The sequence below is a fragment of the Penicillium citrinum genome, assembly GCF_028827155.1.
Source record: "Penicillium citrinum strain IBT 23319 chromosome Unknown utg000001l:1.0-4955037.0:1.0-4956770.0, whole genome shotgun sequence".
NCBI lineage: Eukaryota > Fungi > Ascomycota > Eurotiomycetes > Eurotiales > Aspergillaceae > Penicillium > Penicillium citrinum.
The window spans coordinates 79,640-94,850 of record NW_026622686.1 but is presented as its reverse complement, the minus strand read 5'-3'; the positions used below and the strand labels follow the sequence as shown (position 1 = coordinate 94,850).

The 15,211-nt window shown below is 45.6% G+C and overlaps 8 protein-coding genes across 8 annotated transcripts; 5 read left to right on the top strand and 3 right to left on the bottom strand.

Annotated features, from left to right (window-relative positions):
- Positions 1-745: 745 nt before the first annotated feature.
- N7469_000042 (TauD/TfdA dioxygenase family protein) lies at positions 746-1,771 on the bottom strand (the record flags this gene model as incomplete). The annotated part of the gene is made up of 3 exons (XM_056638962.1): positions 746-1,321; positions 1,383-1,592; positions 1,646-1,771. The coding sequence occupies 3 exons, from the start codon at positions 1,769-1,771 to the stop codon at positions 746-748; spliced, it is 912 nt and encodes a 303-aa protein (XP_056504719.1).
- Positions 1,772-3,070: 1,299 nt separating this feature from the next.
- N7469_000041 (zinc-dependent alcohol dehydrogenase) lies at positions 3,071-4,284 on the bottom strand (the record flags this gene model as incomplete). The annotated part of the gene is made up of 3 exons (XM_056638961.1): positions 3,071-4,000; positions 4,068-4,116; positions 4,169-4,284. 3 exons carry the CDS (start codon positions 4,282-4,284, stop codon positions 3,071-3,073), a joined length of 1,095 nt encoding a protein of 364 aa, XP_056504718.1.
- Positions 4,285-4,733: 449 nt separating this feature from the next.
- On the top strand, positions 4,734-6,222 carry N7469_000040 (uncharacterized protein; the record flags this gene model as incomplete). The annotated part of the gene is made up of 3 exons (XM_056638960.1): positions 4,734-5,476; positions 5,533-5,936; positions 6,005-6,222. 3 exons carry the CDS (start codon positions 4,734-4,736, stop codon positions 6,220-6,222), a joined length of 1,365 nt encoding a protein of 454 aa, XP_056504717.1.
- Positions 6,223-6,586: 364 nt separating this feature from the next.
- N7469_000039 (fungal specific transcription factor domain-containing protein) lies at positions 6,587-8,712 on the top strand (the record flags this gene model as incomplete). The annotated part of the gene is made up of 3 exons (XM_056638959.1): positions 6,587-7,074; positions 7,126-7,592; positions 7,643-8,712. The coding sequence occupies 3 exons, from the start codon at positions 6,587-6,589 to the stop codon at positions 8,710-8,712; spliced, it is 2,025 nt and encodes a 674-aa protein (XP_056504716.1).
- A 608-nt stretch (positions 8,713-9,320) lies between these two features.
- N7469_000038 (uncharacterized protein) lies at positions 9,321-10,038 on the bottom strand (the record flags this gene model as incomplete). The annotated part of the gene is made up of 3 exons (XM_056638958.1): positions 9,321-9,734; positions 9,763-9,856; positions 9,944-10,038. 3 exons carry the CDS (start codon positions 10,036-10,038, stop codon positions 9,321-9,323), a joined length of 603 nt encoding a protein of 200 aa, XP_056504715.1.
- A 335-nt stretch (positions 10,039-10,373) lies between these two features.
- Positions 10,374-10,811, top strand: N7469_000037 (uncharacterized protein; the record flags this gene model as incomplete). Its single annotated transcript, XM_056638957.1, has 1 exon — positions 10,374-10,811. One exon carries the CDS (start codon positions 10,374-10,376, stop codon positions 10,809-10,811), a length of 438 nt encoding a protein of 145 aa, XP_056504714.1.
- A 918-nt stretch (positions 10,812-11,729) lies between these two features.
- Positions 11,730-12,818, top strand: N7469_000036 (major facilitator transporter; the record flags this gene model as incomplete). The annotated part of the gene is made up of 1 exon (XM_056638956.1): positions 11,730-12,818. One exon carries the CDS (start codon positions 11,730-11,732, stop codon positions 12,816-12,818), a length of 1,089 nt encoding a protein of 362 aa, XP_056504713.1.
- A 633-nt stretch (positions 12,819-13,451) lies between these two features.
- Positions 13,452-15,071, top strand: N7469_000035 (uncharacterized protein; the record flags this gene model as incomplete). Its single annotated transcript, XM_056638955.1, has 7 exons — positions 13,452-13,583; positions 13,641-13,688; positions 13,746-14,002; positions 14,066-14,211; positions 14,268-14,476; positions 14,547-14,629; positions 14,684-15,071. 7 exons carry the CDS (start codon positions 13,452-13,454, stop codon positions 15,069-15,071), a joined length of 1,263 nt encoding a protein of 420 aa, XP_056504712.1.
- Positions 15,072-15,211: the final 140 nt, after the last annotated feature.

Here is a 15,211-nt window from a genome sequence, read left to right as displayed (position 1 = left end):
GGCGCGATAACGAAGAGGTAACTCCCACTTTTGGATCATCATTTCGAAGACTGTCAGTTGCAATCCGTCCTGCTTGATATGAAGCAAAACCCGTACTGTATGGCAATCTGAGGTAGCGAATCCGGAATCCTGGACGGTACTGACGGACGGACATGTTCATCTATTGTATATTTCTGACGAAGGGCGGAGGTTATTTGACCAACTATCTATTGGAATATTCGCCAGGAACAACCGATGATTTGGCGGGAAGCCTGGGGAAACTGAGCGACGAAGCTATATATGATAAAATTGATAGCTTTAATTTGGACCGAAGAGTCGGTGAGTGCGGAGTTGCAGATTTGCTCTGATTGTTGTATTAATTTTCTAGGATTGCGGACGGATTTGGAAGGTTCCACTATCTATCTATGTGGAAAATGTGAGACTTTGGGATGTTATCTCAGAGGTTCTATTGTTACTTACGGCTGCAGCCCTTCTTAAACAGGTGGTTTGGCAGTAGCCCATTGAAGCAAACTGATTATCAGGATACCGTATACACATGAAGTTGAATCCATTGTTATATTTGCTGTACATTAGAGAGGCGAGATAGAGTATAGTAAGTAGACACTCAATCGGGTTCCCTTTTGTATCTGGTACTCAAATGGAAATTTGAGAAATGGTAAAATCTGGTAATCTGCTCAATGCTATGCTCCCTTGCACGGGAATGCGGAGATGAGCTTATGGCATTCCAACTCGAACGTTCGTATGCTCATTCAACCCCCCACGCCTGTGAACTGGAGTCATGTACAGTTGTCCGTCTCATGTCCCGCTTATATTTGCGGAGGAATGGCCCACCAACCGCTCTGTGCATCGTACAAGTATTGTCCCAGATAACCAAATCCCCCGGGGCCTGCCATTCAATCTCCACCGTGTTTCCCTTACGCGTAGCATGCTGAAACAAATTATTGAAAAGCGCCTGAGACTCATCTGGCTCTAGTCCCTCAATGTGGTGCACATGAGCTGCAATGTACAAATTCATTCGATCAGAGGTCTCGTGGAGCTGAACCAGTTTGTGCCGACCCATCGGATAATCAAGCGGGTTGATATGAGCGAAAGCTTCAGGCGCAGCCGTCTTCCGAGAATGGTGCATTGAATGACAAGCAATATAGTCATTTGACAGAAGTCTCTCCTTCAGATCGGCTGGAAGGTCATTGAATGCTGTTCTCGTGTCTGCGAAAGCTGTATGGCCTCCCATGCCCTGCGGTGGAAGCTCGTGGGCTAAAAGAAGAGAATATCCAGCACGGCGGGGATTGAAGCTAGAGTCGACGTGGAAAAGATCATTGCCCTGTGATTATAAATGGTCAGAGATGCTACATGTGCTTTATCTGAACCTTGACTTGACATACCTTGTTTGCTTGTCCTCGCGCACTGTCGGCGTCGAGGATGGTTCCGTCCAGCTCAACGTTACTAACATCGAATAACTCGGGATACTTGAGACGATTCTTTCGGCCAGCAGCAATATAAGGCTTCACGTCGTCGAGCTCCCCAAACTTTCGGGAGAACTCTATATGAGCCTCATCGGTCAGTCCAGTGCTGCGGAAGACGACAACACCATACTGTGGTATTTGATCAGTTTGTTGAAATGACCAAGTTCCGAAGCGCTACTCACTTCTGTGACCGCTTGAAATACTTCTTGAAACACCTCGTCTGATAGAGGCGAGGAAAAATCGACACCACTGATCTTTGCAGCGAATGTCGGATGTAGTTTCTTAACAGAGATGTGGGAAAAGGCCATTTCGTATGAAAGATTTTGGCAAATGTTCTCAGGGATGATCTTCCTATAAAAATTTATCGTATTGCTGATATTTTTGGACAATCCTACCAATCTACAGAAAATGATGCGTTTAAAGACTTTTTATACACCATGACATGTGAGTAATAGAACCTCATCAAAAGCCGATCCATAGAAGAAGACTGGACTCTAACCCGTCTATAGCCTTGTTGTATCATTCCCCGAGGTCGTGTAATCTAGCCATAAAGCTCTCCTGGTGTGGTCAATGTTATCTTTACCCATCTATTGCCCCGGGGTCCGACCACCAAGCTGCTGGCCTATGCCGATTTTGAAGAACCCAGCAACGCAAATATTGTTACTCTATGCAGAGCTTTCGAGATTCCTTGATTTCGGCCATGAATGTATTTTCCTTCACCTGGGACAATCACACTATGCAGTAAGTACCATGCGGAGGCGCGCGGTAGAACAAGTTAATCCACATTTCCGTTTTAAAAGTGTGACTGCTGATACACGGGCGAGCAATAGACAGATAATTCAATCTTTGTTCAATTCAAATGATTTTGGATTGCATTGATCACGGCTATAGTCGCCTCCGAGAAGATCGTTCATTTTCGAGTTGCTCGGGAATGGTAAGTAGTGTAATGCGTGGACGCGAGAACTCTTGATTTGAAAATATCTTCTGAGGCCATTAGCCACAAAGGCACCAGGGTATGATATTTCAGAGGTCAAAAATATAGTTGTTTCGGCAAGTGAGCGTATCGCTGGTCTACACCTGTGTAAGACTCGAAGCCATTCCCCGATTCTGTTTTGTTTGCGCTGTCTGAAAGTTGGCATTCGTCGGATGATGGTAGCAATGGAAGAGCAACGAGAGAGAAGCGGTACAATCTTGGATGTTTTATGATCATTACCCTTTCATCGCTGGTGTCAAGTAATGAAAATAAATTCCGATTAGGTTTATATCATTCAACTGTGCTGTTGATCATGATCTGGAAGAACTGACCTGAGTCCAGGAAGTTTAGATGGATAATATACGAGAATTTGCTGAGAGTCAAAAATGGTACTATGCCTTCATGTAATCTCAAGGTGAGTGAATGACTATTAGTGTCACTGTCGTTTGAAAGAAAGAATAACTCAGGCTATAATATGACGGTATCTTCTAGGTAAGCTTATCCGGTCCCTACTAGTATAGCATCTTTCTCAACGCTACATTGCAGGTCCTTGAAGGAAATTTATCAACCTGTTATATTAGTTTGCATTGCAATTAAACCCAGTATAGTTCTTTGAAGTAGAAACACCGTTGTCTCAGGCCCATGATTGAAGATTTAGAACGACACGACCTTGCAATTTTCCACCCCTCATTTCCTCGAAGACGCGATCAATATTCTGTGCCTTTTCCACCCTAAAAGGGGTAGAAACAACTCTCTTCGCCATATCAAGAGTTTCAATAGCATCTTTCCGATTACCGACGGTGCTGCCAACAATCCTCAACTGCTTCGAGACCATGATATGTGGACAGGCGTTTTCGATAGGTTCTGGGTTACCAGGAACACCAACACAGACCAAAGTTCCATTGAACTTCAAGAAGTTCAATCCTTGCGCGTATGCAGCATTGCTAGCGCTGCAAATAACAACCGCAGAAGCTCCAGCACCTCCAGTGGCAGCCGTCACCATTTCAGCAGCGCTTTTCTTTTGATCGCCATTGGAGCAATTCGTGATATCGATAAAAACCTCGGCACCACATCTCCTGACAAATTCCTCTTTCGATCCGACATCTAGCCCAATAATTCTGAATCCCATTCCACGGCTTCCAAGCTGTACACCGAGATGACCCAGCCCGCCACCAGCCCCAGCTATGACGACCCAGTCCCCTGGCTTAGCTTTACTCTTCTTGAGAGCTGAATAGACCGTGACTCCTCCGCAAAGTAGTGGGGCAGCCATTTCGCTAGACAGTCCGTCAGGGATGGGGGTCACATAGTCAGCAGGGGCGAGAACAAATTGCTGGAATGTTCCTGGCCATGTGAAGCCGGAAATCTTCTGGTTGACGCAGACACCATCTGCACCAGAGAGACAAGGAGGACAATTACCACAGGCGAAAGATATCCATTTGATACCAACACGGTCACCAACCCGGATACCTGAAACTTCACTAGATGGACCCATTTCGGCCACAGTGCCGACACCTTCATGTCCACCAACTTGGCCACTTTTGATAGGTTCGGGTAGGAATTTCCACTGTTGATAATAAGCATTTTGGAAGGGGCTATATGAATACGATCAAATCATGAAGGATCCAACCCACTGTATTTGTCATCAGACTAAGATCTGAATGGCATACACCGGAATGGGTGCTATAATCGAACATGAGTATTGAATTTAGCGAGAACATCATGGAAATCATACATTTTCACCAGCACCTCTCCGGGCCCCGGAGTTGGAGTTTCGACATCCACGACATTGGTGGATATGTCTCCCGGCTTGTCGTAGACAATGGCCTTGTGTTTCCTTATAATATCCATTCCGTTGATTTTGCTTTCTTTACCAGGGGCAAAAATGTGTGAGGAAAGTAAAGAGAAAAGACACTGGCTGATTCAATTTCTCGGTTATGTTATATGCTAGCTTCTATCCCCATCTTGAACCGACTAGCGCACGCTACGAATCCTTAGTCGACTATAGTCGGGTCACGGGAGCCGATTTTCCAGAATCAATGCTTACAGATGTACCGAGAAGTACTCTTGATTTCTTTGAGATTATCACCGTCAACATACGGAATTACGTACTCGTAAGACTTTCTAACCTTTCCGGGAACAGGCTAAAGACAACTTTATTCCACTCGAGTATAGGTCTCATCATGGTGATTCGACCTCCAGCATTGGTTTAAACCTCTACTAATTCTTCCCTCACGGTCTCCAAGCCTCCCAATATATCTCTCGTCAATCGAAATATTTTTATTCCGCTTCAGCTGACCATGGACTGTTCAGACTCCAGCTTCGAAACATTTTTCAATGTTGTGAATGGGGAATGTCGCGGTGCAGTCAACTTCAAAAATGGAATTGATCTATCCACAGGGGAGAAGCTGTGGGATTGGTCAGTTACCTCGACGAAAGATCTGGAGGAAGCTGTGCAATTTGCGAATAATGTCTTCAAACTCTGGTCAAGGAATCCAATTGAAGAGAGAGCGGAAAACATCCGCCGGTGGAAGGAATCATACAAGTGGTACATTGAGAATTTCACCACTCTTCTCATAGCTGAATGTGGTAAGACCCGCGCGTTGGCAGCTGGCGAGGCGAATGAAGTTATTTCATTGTTTGACCATCACTTGCAATTACGTATTCCCGAAGAAAGAATTGAAGATGATCATCGGATTATCACTCCGCGTTATGTTCCCGTCGGAGTAGTTGCTGCCATCTGCCCTTGGAACTTCCCTATCATCTTGGCCATGGGCAAGATTCTTGCAGCAGTCTTGAGCGGCTGCTGCATTATTGTGAAACCTTCACCATTCACACCATATTCTGCGTTGAAATTGGTGGAGCTGGCACAACCATTTTTCCCTCCTGGTGTGATCCAAGTCCTTAGCGGGGATGATTACCTCGGCCCTGCCCTTGTTAGCCATCCTGATATCCACAAAATCTCATTCACTAGATCCGGCGCCACAGGAAAGAAGATAATGCAGTGCGCTGTCGCTACAATGAAGCGTGTGACTCTAGAACTGTGAGCATTTTTCAAATCCTCTCCAAAGAGAAAGGGTACTAATGATAGCTTTATAGTGGCGGTAATGACCCGGCGATAGTTTTCCCTAACGTCGACATCGAAAAGACAGCCTCTAAAGTTGTCCAGGGCTGTTTGGTGTTCTCTGGCCGGGCGTGTGTAGCCATCAAGAGGGTGTATGTAGATGAGGATATCTATCAGCCATTTTTGAATGCTATGGTGAAGGCTGCTTCGATGATTGAGGTTGGCAAAGCCACAGATAACAGCACAACGATGGGGCCTATGCAAAACCAGATGCAGCGTCAAAGGGCACAAGAGCTTGTCGCTGATGCTGAAGTTAATGGCTACACCTTTGCACTCCCATCACGATCTCTCAAGAATCAATCAGGGTATCTCCTCTCCCCAGCTATTGTCGACAATCCTCCTCCTGAGCAATCGCGCATCGTTGTCGAGGAACAATTCGGTTCGTAGCGTTTCAAGCCATTGTCGTATAGATGTCGCAGTGGCTAATATGATCTCTTTCCTGTTTAGGTCCTATCATTCCGGTGCTTAAGTGGAGTAACGAAGCGGATGTTATCTCCCGTGCCAACGACACGAAATCTGGACTTGGTGCCTCAATTTGGAACTCTGATGTAGCCCACGCCGAACGGATCGGAAGACAAATTCAGTCAGGGAGCGTTTTCATCAACTCCTGGGCAAAGAAAACGCCTCGGGGTATGCTTTCCGGGCACAAGGAAAGTGGAATTTGAGGGGAGTGGGGTTCAACAGGCATTTTTCATTATTGCAACGTGCAAGTCATGCATGTTTTCAAGTGAAGATGTCCGTGACCTGTGGAACCATAGTTTCTCCCACGCGAGGTTTCTCCGTCTTTTGCCGGCTAAACTATTTCTGGTGGCTTTTGCGGGGAATACCGAGGTCGTATAGATCTATCTCCCTACGACAGAAAGACTTTTCTCATACAGAATGAAATTGGCCAACTTTTTACTTCAAATATCTCCATTCAATGACTCGTAGTCGCAATATTCGTCTCTATCGCGCGTGCGAACGCTGTCGTCAACGGAAATTGAAGTGTGATCCGTGAGTAGCAACCCACTTGTTACTGGTGATACGAGCATGCTGATCGTTTCAAGGACAACTTCGCCGGATGGAAGCAAATCACCCTGCTTAGAATGTATACGTGTGGGTGAAGAGTGTATTCTTGCAGGCTCCCGGCGAGGAGGGGACTTTTCAAAGTTTCGACGCTCGACTCGAAAGGACAAGCTGAACTCAGTATCCACTCCAAACGGGGATGATTTAACCACACTTGGATTCCAACAACACCGTGAATGCGATAAGAAGACGGAGGACCCAATATATGCAGAATTAACCAATCCGGGAGATGCTCTTCAAATCCTTGCCAGGCTGGCTGCCAATGATCCGAACGTTTCTGACCTAGCAGCTCGGAGTTCACCAGATGGTGATTCTTGTAACGATGAGACCATGTTGAATGAGAACTCGATCAAATTTATGCACACTCCCGCTTTACAGTGCCCGCTTTCTGAGACAGAAACATTGGTGATTGGTATTCTTGGGCCCGAGACAGCTCGCAGTTTATTGAATCAGTAAGAATTTCCCTATACAATAAACCTTGGAAGATATGACTAATTTTATAGTTACGCCGACAATTACCATCCGTTCTGTCCACTTACACCTAAAAGCGTGTTAGCTACATCTGACGTTCGAAGGACAGCAATTAACGAACCGATGCTTCTTACAGTTATCTTAACCATCGCCTCAAAGGATGAGACAGCATACCAAGAGATTCATCAACAGTGCTGGCATTACTTAAAGAAGTACCTCTTAGACGTACTCCTAGCAGTGCCTTCAACCCTTAACGTTGGTACTGTTGAAAGCCTTCTTCTGCTTGCAGAGTGGGTTCCTTATCTACAGCTGGAGACAGGATCATATCTAAAACTATTTCCCGGAAATCTGTGCGCAGTTGAGGACAACATGGCTTGGTCACTTATCGGTCAGGCAGTGAGACATTCCTACCTTCTTCGACTTGACAAGGCATCATTCCGAGAAAAAGTCCGAGGAGAGTCGGAGGACGTGGTGAACCGGAAACAATTAGCCTGGATCTGTAAGGATCACTAGCCAACCAAGAGTCTTCAGCTTTGCTAATTCTCTTAGTTGTATATATCGCCGACCGTCAGATATCAGTACGAATGGGACAGTCATTTTGGTCCCGTGGCCCATCTCTATCGACAAGATTCACAGCTGATGACTTCCCAAGTCTTAGACTCAGTGTGGATGCTGAGCATAACTATGCCCAAGTACTACAGGCTACAATTGAGCTCACGCAGCTTCTACATAATGCACACGATATTCTATACTCATCGAAAGAAAGAAGAATGCAAATGGTCCATTGGGGTGATTATAATCGCTATCTAGATGACTTCCGTCAGTCTTTATCCGCATGGAATGGTCGTTGGGGCAAAGTCGACGCATCTCCAAAGCTATACAGCACATTGAGGATTGTGAAAGAGTACGTACGCCTATACGTATGTGCATTCTCTTTCCAATCAATTCTATCGAGAGCCATTCAGGAAAACCGCAGCCATGATGATATTAAATTGGCCCCGGGAAAGGTCTCTTCTCTTTTTCCCCAGGGAATCATGGCCACTCCAGATGGAGTGTATGTCTTCGAAGCAGTTGACTCTGCACAAAAGATTCTTGTTATTGCTAGTGGCACGGACCCGGTAGCACATATCCGCTATATGCCATTTCGATTCTACGTATATACCATCTATTCCGCTGTCTTCTTATATAAAGCGGCTGCTTTTGGTGCCTTTTCACCGTCGCAGCATAAGGATATTGTGGAACTTGTCCAACGATTTATCCGCATTCTTGATCAAGCGGCAACATCTGATTCTCATATCGGATATCGCTATTCGAAATTGCTGAAACGCATATGGCTTTCAGATGTGAACAACTCATTGCAAGAAAAGGATGGAAAATTGACACCACAAAATCATCAAAATGCTATATTTCTAACAAATGGAGATTCGGTGACCTATGCAAATGGCCGTTACAATGCTGCAAATCCAGAGATGCATGTTCCAGTTTCTATGGACGTGCATACTCCCGACTTCAATCTATTTTGTCCGGACTTCTCTACTCTGGAGTCTGAACTCTTTGATATCAGCGCAGGGAATTTTGGGTTTCCTATTAATTTTAACCACCCAGATCTATCTTCCTGATCCCTCCATATACTGCATTCACTATCTATACTGTCAAAAGTATAAGCTTATTGAGAGTTCAATTCACTATTTCTGGTCACTTAATAAAGTATAAAATCCTACTTCTCTTGTACTATGATATCTTCAAGATATCATAGTACAAGAGAAGTAGCGGACAAAAGAAAGAGAGTAATTAATTCTATCATACTTTTTGCTAATCGCACCACCTTTGCTGCTACTTGGACCATGGACCTTTCCAGTAAAAAGCAGCTTGCATTGGCCATGCAGATTCAATGCAACTGGTGTATATTATAAATACAATGCCGTGACATTAATTTGAAGCTCTCTTTCTTTCTATAGAAGTTTACTCAGTTTCTTTCTACAATTTCAAAAGTTTCAGAATAATAATGGAAACTTAAGCTTGAATATATACTTGGAAGTGGTGGGTGAATAAAATTGGTCAGCAGGTTGTCTCGAATTTATATCACACCGCTATACTAAATGTAAGGACGGAATGTATGCAAATTTATGTTGCCCACCAGTAGTGATACCATACAGCTTTTTCTAGATAGGTCCATAGTCCAAGTAGTAAAAGTGGTGGTCCATGTAGCAGCCCTCTGGTTTTGTTCTCAACTCCGGCTCGGGAATAGATTCAGGCAATCTACATGGATAGCTTCTTCACTCTTTTCTTGGGCGTGAAGACACGCTCTAGCCTCATTTTCCAAATCCCGCTCTTTTGCTGCAGCTCTCCACGGCGCTCGGCCTTCCTTCAACAACCCTTCAACCTCCTCCAATGTCTTTCCTGCCGTCTCAGGGAAACGGAAGAACACATGAAGCGCCATTGCAAAGCTAAAAGCGCCGAAGATCAAATAAGATTTCCATTTGATATTCACAAAAGCTGGCGGTGTGAAATAGCTCAATGCGAAGTTGAACATCAAATTGCTCGCAGTGGCGAGTGCAACAGCCTTTCCTCGAAGACGCAGGGGGAACAGTTCGGGGGGGATAGACCCAAGAGACCGGTCCCCAACTAGGTGCAAAAGAGGCTACCGCCAGATATGAACAGGCAATTACCATTTTCACGGGGGTACTGGTTATTGACCAACTTTCCTCTGCGACGTGATTCAAACCTCCTGGCGGTTCCGGGGAACCATAGCCTCCCATTAGCCTATTTCATATGGGATGTATTGAATTAACCCATCTCGTTGCACTATATGCACTCAAGATACTATCCCTTGTTGAAGAAGAAACAGACCTCGTCCCTGAATACCGCTTCCATACTTGGTCCAACTGCTGCTCCATGTACAAAATGCTTGTGATCCAGGATCGGATATGGGACGCGAGGGACATGATTACTGCACTGGTAAAATCTGACCGGCCAGTCAACATATGGCAATGGATATTCAACGCTGATATCTATTCACGAGACGCAGTCGCCCAGCTTTTCCTTGACTGGAGCATGCAGGTGTATGATTCATCTACTTATCTCGCTATCCTTGATATTTTGGTCAGTGTTGCCAGGGGGCTAGGCTCACTTTTACCAAATGAACAGGATCTCCAGGCAGCAGAACTGTGCTTACAGCATGCATATAAGATAGCAACCTGTCTGAAGGAGAATACCCCCCCGGACAGTCAAATCTCGGTCATATATGCACTGGGTTCTTGCCGAGGAGGACTTTCACAGAATGAAGTTGCCCAGGGAAGATTCTCTCAAAGACAAAGGTTTCCCAGGTTTGAAGATCTTGAGAGGGGCCCTTCCGATCTACGTGCCTATAAAAAACGAGAATCCGACATGGCGAATCGTCTATGGGCGAGCGAAAAAGCAACCTGTGGCGCTTTTGGAATCCACGCTTCAAGCCGCACGTGAGCTAGGTGACTATGCGATTGAGGTTTGGTGTATTGAACAGATTATATCCTGTTCACCAGAGCCTCCAGTGGAGCGATTTACCCAATTGTCCCATGTTCAAAAGACTCTCATGGGCGATATATTCGGATACCAACGAACCTGCATGTCAAAGTTTCTCCTTGCGGAAACAGACCAGGCGCGAGGGGAGCTATTGGATGAGTTGGAAACGATACGCGCACAACGTCGCACTAGCTTTAGCTACTCGCTAACCGATTGATGCGAGGCCAATCAGGCGATGAAAATGTGTATGTTTCTTCTGGATCTCCAGTGCCTGTCATAATAGTTTGGTTGCTAAAGCTTTGTTAGCCATTCCCGCATTGCCCCTTCTTTATATTGCTCTTCTAGTGTGCAGCTTCCTATGGAGTGCCCTCCTGCGACTCATCGTTGTATTCCTTGCGACGGTACTTTTTATGACGATTTTAGGCATTCCTGAAGCTAAAATGATACAATTATTCGTTACCGGAGCGGCGTAGGTCTTTCTCCCTTAAAACTCTCGCTGTTCACCGACTGACAAGAATAATTAGATATGTGATGCTTCCTCTATAGCCCTAACGTAACTTTTGGATAGTACATACGACCATAGGGTGTGGAAAACAGGGCTTCCCGTCCGCTCAGCCGTACTTAAGCCACACGCCGGCAGGTTAGTAGTATGGTGGGTGACCACATGCGAATCCCTGCTGTTGTATGTTTTTGTTTTTGCTCAGCTTGGTTCTAAATACGAGGCTTAAGGCTGATCGTGATTGAAATTGATGAACGTGGACTTGAATATCACAAAGGGGCTCAGCTATCTTACATCTTGATTTGATACCTGCGTCCTAGTCCAAGGCAGCCTATTAGTAATTACGGCGATATGAGAATGTATTCGCCCAGGAGCTCTGGCCAGATTGAATGATATTGACTTCCCGGGAGCTGTAACGGGTATTTTTGAAGGGAGTATATGGTGTAATCGCCCATCGAAGCCCCACAAGCAAATCCTTGAATACCCGCTACACCCGCATATTTTCCGCAGAACCCCGCAAGCCATGCAATGACTTCGAACTTCCACCTTGCCGTTTCAACGGTCTTCCAAATCCCGTACTACATACTCCAGATAAAAAGTTAGGAGGAACTTCCTCTCTTATTTTTGATTAACAACATGAGACGAATAACCGTCGCGCTCTCCAGCTTTACAAACCTATTCAGCGTTGGAACAGTCTACGCCTTCTTCATCTTGCAAGCGCAAATCCCCCGAATTCTGAATGTCTCCGGTCCCTGGACCTTCGCTCCCTTTGGTGTAGCGTGCACTGGACTATGCCTCGGGGCCTTCATCAGTTCATCTATCATCTCCAATTTTGGCGCCCCGCGTGCTGCCACCATTGGAACTATTGTGTGGGGAGCTAGCCTTGCGTTAGCCGGCTACTTCCTAGCGCGCAATACCATTGTCGCCTTTTTTGCGTCTTTCATTATCGGTGGTATTGGTGTTGGTATCACTTATCTGGCTGTTGTTGTTATGGTCGGACAGGTATTCCCGGATCGTAAACTTGTTCGGAGCGCAATCGGGCCCATCAGTTTCTCGACTGCAGTGGCGACATATCTGATACTAAACATGCATCTTTCATTTGATGGGGTCGATGCCGTGTACTTTGCAAATATTCTCGCAGTTGGAGGTATGACCTTTCTCATGGTGGCATTGGTGACTCTTCGCATGATCCCCAGGAACATGAGAAATAGTCCAGTTGCAACTGGATCAAACGATGAGGTACAAGACGTCCCCGGACAGAAATTCCTCTCAACCCTGCTATTCTTCAATGCCTTGCCCGGAATGACCGTATTTGCCGCATTACAGCCTGCAATCTCTTGGTATGAACAGACATCCAGTCGCGAACTGGTTCATTTCTTACCCTGGAGCATGATTGCCCTTGCTAGTGGAGGCATTTTCGCACCGACGCTGAGCGCCAGAATCGGGCCTCGAATGACCTTTACAGCATTATTTGTTTTTCGCGGACTCCTTTTCCTCACGCTCTCTGAATTGGAAGAGCCACAGTTGGCTGCTCTTGCACTGCTTGCAGTTCTTTTCGCGCATGGCGTCGGTTTTAGTCTACTTCCTGGACTGCTGGCGGCTCGCTGCAAAAACACCACACATTTCTCCTATTGCTATGGTCGAGTTCTTATTTTCTGGGGACTTGCTGGAGTGGGGGGGATGTATGTGCAACACCTTCTCTGTTCTCTTAAGTGGAAACCCTAGTACACTCAGTTTGTTCCTTGGGCTGGTAATGATTTCTTGTGGTGTCGCTTTGCTTGCTTTCCCGCAGCTGGGAAGCCCCGTGTTTGTTAATTGAATCCTTTAAACATTCCCTTCCAAGATCGCAGCCATCTCATACTATTCATATTTAAATCCATGGATTTATACCCGATATTGTAAATTATGCTATGTAATCTTTTTTTAAAAGAACGGTGATTTTGGCAATTTACAGATTCAGTAGGGTTAGCTCATGCGGGCCGGAACTTGCGGCTATTGCGGATGTTGTCCTGCACACCTGCGAAAAATCATTTCAAGGTTCCAACTTTAACCCACAGAGAATCCTTTTTATTGGCCCCTGGGTCCGACATTAGCATACTGAGCCACTGAATTACTTTGATTGCGCCAATCTTGTTCTAAGAATTTACGCCTTCTCATGACATTCCAGATATGGATATCTAGCAGTACTAGATGCCACTGGAGTATAGTATCTAAGGAAGTATATCTCGGCGATGCTCCGCCGCTCCTGCATCATCTTCAGCCCCCAGCAAATTACGATTCATCAGAATACCACCGCGGGCTCGACGCATTGTGAATGACTTTGATTGTCCGTCCTTGCTATTAGAAGGCTATTCGAATATGGAAAACAACCTTTCTACACGTGGAAACACCTTGGCAGACCAAAAGCCTGTATTTCTCGATGTCTTGCAGGACATTTGGGATCCAGTTGAGAATCCCAACGGCATTGTGAATATTGGACTTGCCGAGAATGTAAAACCCAATGATTGCAGGATGCTTGAGCATCATCGTTATTAACTTATCTGCTAGACCCTCATGCACCCGGAGATGAAAGATTTCTTGAATTCGCAATCCCAGGTAGGACGATTGAAAGTTCACCAGTATAATGCCCAGAATCGCTAATCAAATGATTAGCTTCATGTTGATTCACATTCGTTAACCTATGGTGATGGCTTCTCCGGTAGCCAAAGGTTGAAGGAATCCCTATGTCATTTTCTGAATAACCAATTTGCCCCGGTAACCCAGCTTCACCCCTCTCAAATGGCTATTACATCTGGTGTGAGCAATGCAATTGAGGCTGCGGCTTGGGCTCTCTTTGATCCTGGAGACCACGTCATGGTTGGACGTCCGTACTTCAATGCATTCCGTACAATCTTTGGAAGCCGTGCGGGGTGAGCAATCGGTGGCACCCAGTATTGATTGAATCCCCGCATAAGCTAACTTACTCTTGTTAGTGTCGAGCTTTTAGAAGTCAAGTTTGGAGCCGTGGATCCGTTCAGCTTTGATGCCATTGATCAGTATGAGGTCGCCCTATTTCTTGCTCGAAAACGTGGGATTCGGGTCAAAGCACTTGTGTTGTGCTCACCTCATAATCCCCTTGGTACAATAATTCCTTTTTCTTGGTTCTAGTTTGGCCATTGACTAACCTTTAAAAAGGCCGATGCTACCCCGAGGACATTATAAAGGAGTATATGAGGTTTTGCGGGAAACATAATCTCCATTTGATCAGTGATGAAATTTATGCTCTGTCTGTCTGGAACAATCCAGAGCTCCCGGAAGCAGCGCTGTTCAAATCTGTGCTGTCAGTTCCACCCAAAGGACTGATCGATCCCAGCATGCTACATGTGGCGTGGGGCCTTAGTAAGGTGATATTATCCCAGCTGCTGGATTATCTCGCATCTCCTATGCTGAGAATCAAGAGCTAAAGGGAAATAGGACTTTGGGGCGACTGGTCTTCGTATCGGATGTCTTATTAGCCAGTCAAATAAGCACATCTTAGATGCGGCAGATGGAATATCGTGAGACAAAAACCTACATCATATTGAGAATCCTGCCCTAATAAACCCGAGCAGATTGTTTAATTTCCCTTCGAGTTTGGCAGACAAGCTTACCTCATCTATATTATTCGACAACGAATTCACGTCAAAATACATCGTGACGAACCAGCAACGACTATTGGAGAGCTATTGCTTTGCGACAAAGTTTCTCAATGACCATGGGATCTTATATCACAAGTCCAATGCCGCCTTCTTCCTTTGGATAAACCTTGGCGCAGCCACCAAAAACTCGAAGATTAGCGATGATGAAATTCTGGGAAGACTCCGTGCCAAGAAAGTGTATATCGCGGCTGGATCGGCGTACATGAGTGAAGAGACGGGATGGTTTCGAATGGTGTTTGCCCATCCAACAAATGTGCTGGAGAAGGGTTTCCGCCGCATGGTTGAGGCACTGGATATCTGAATCCAGTAAAACGTTCAGGTTAAAATATAAAGATGGGAGGTGCTGATTAGACTGTCGAATTTGATACAATCATACTCAGGAGCAGTGGACAGACACAGAGAACACAGTCTTCAGCTTGGGACTGGGCCATTCCACTTACC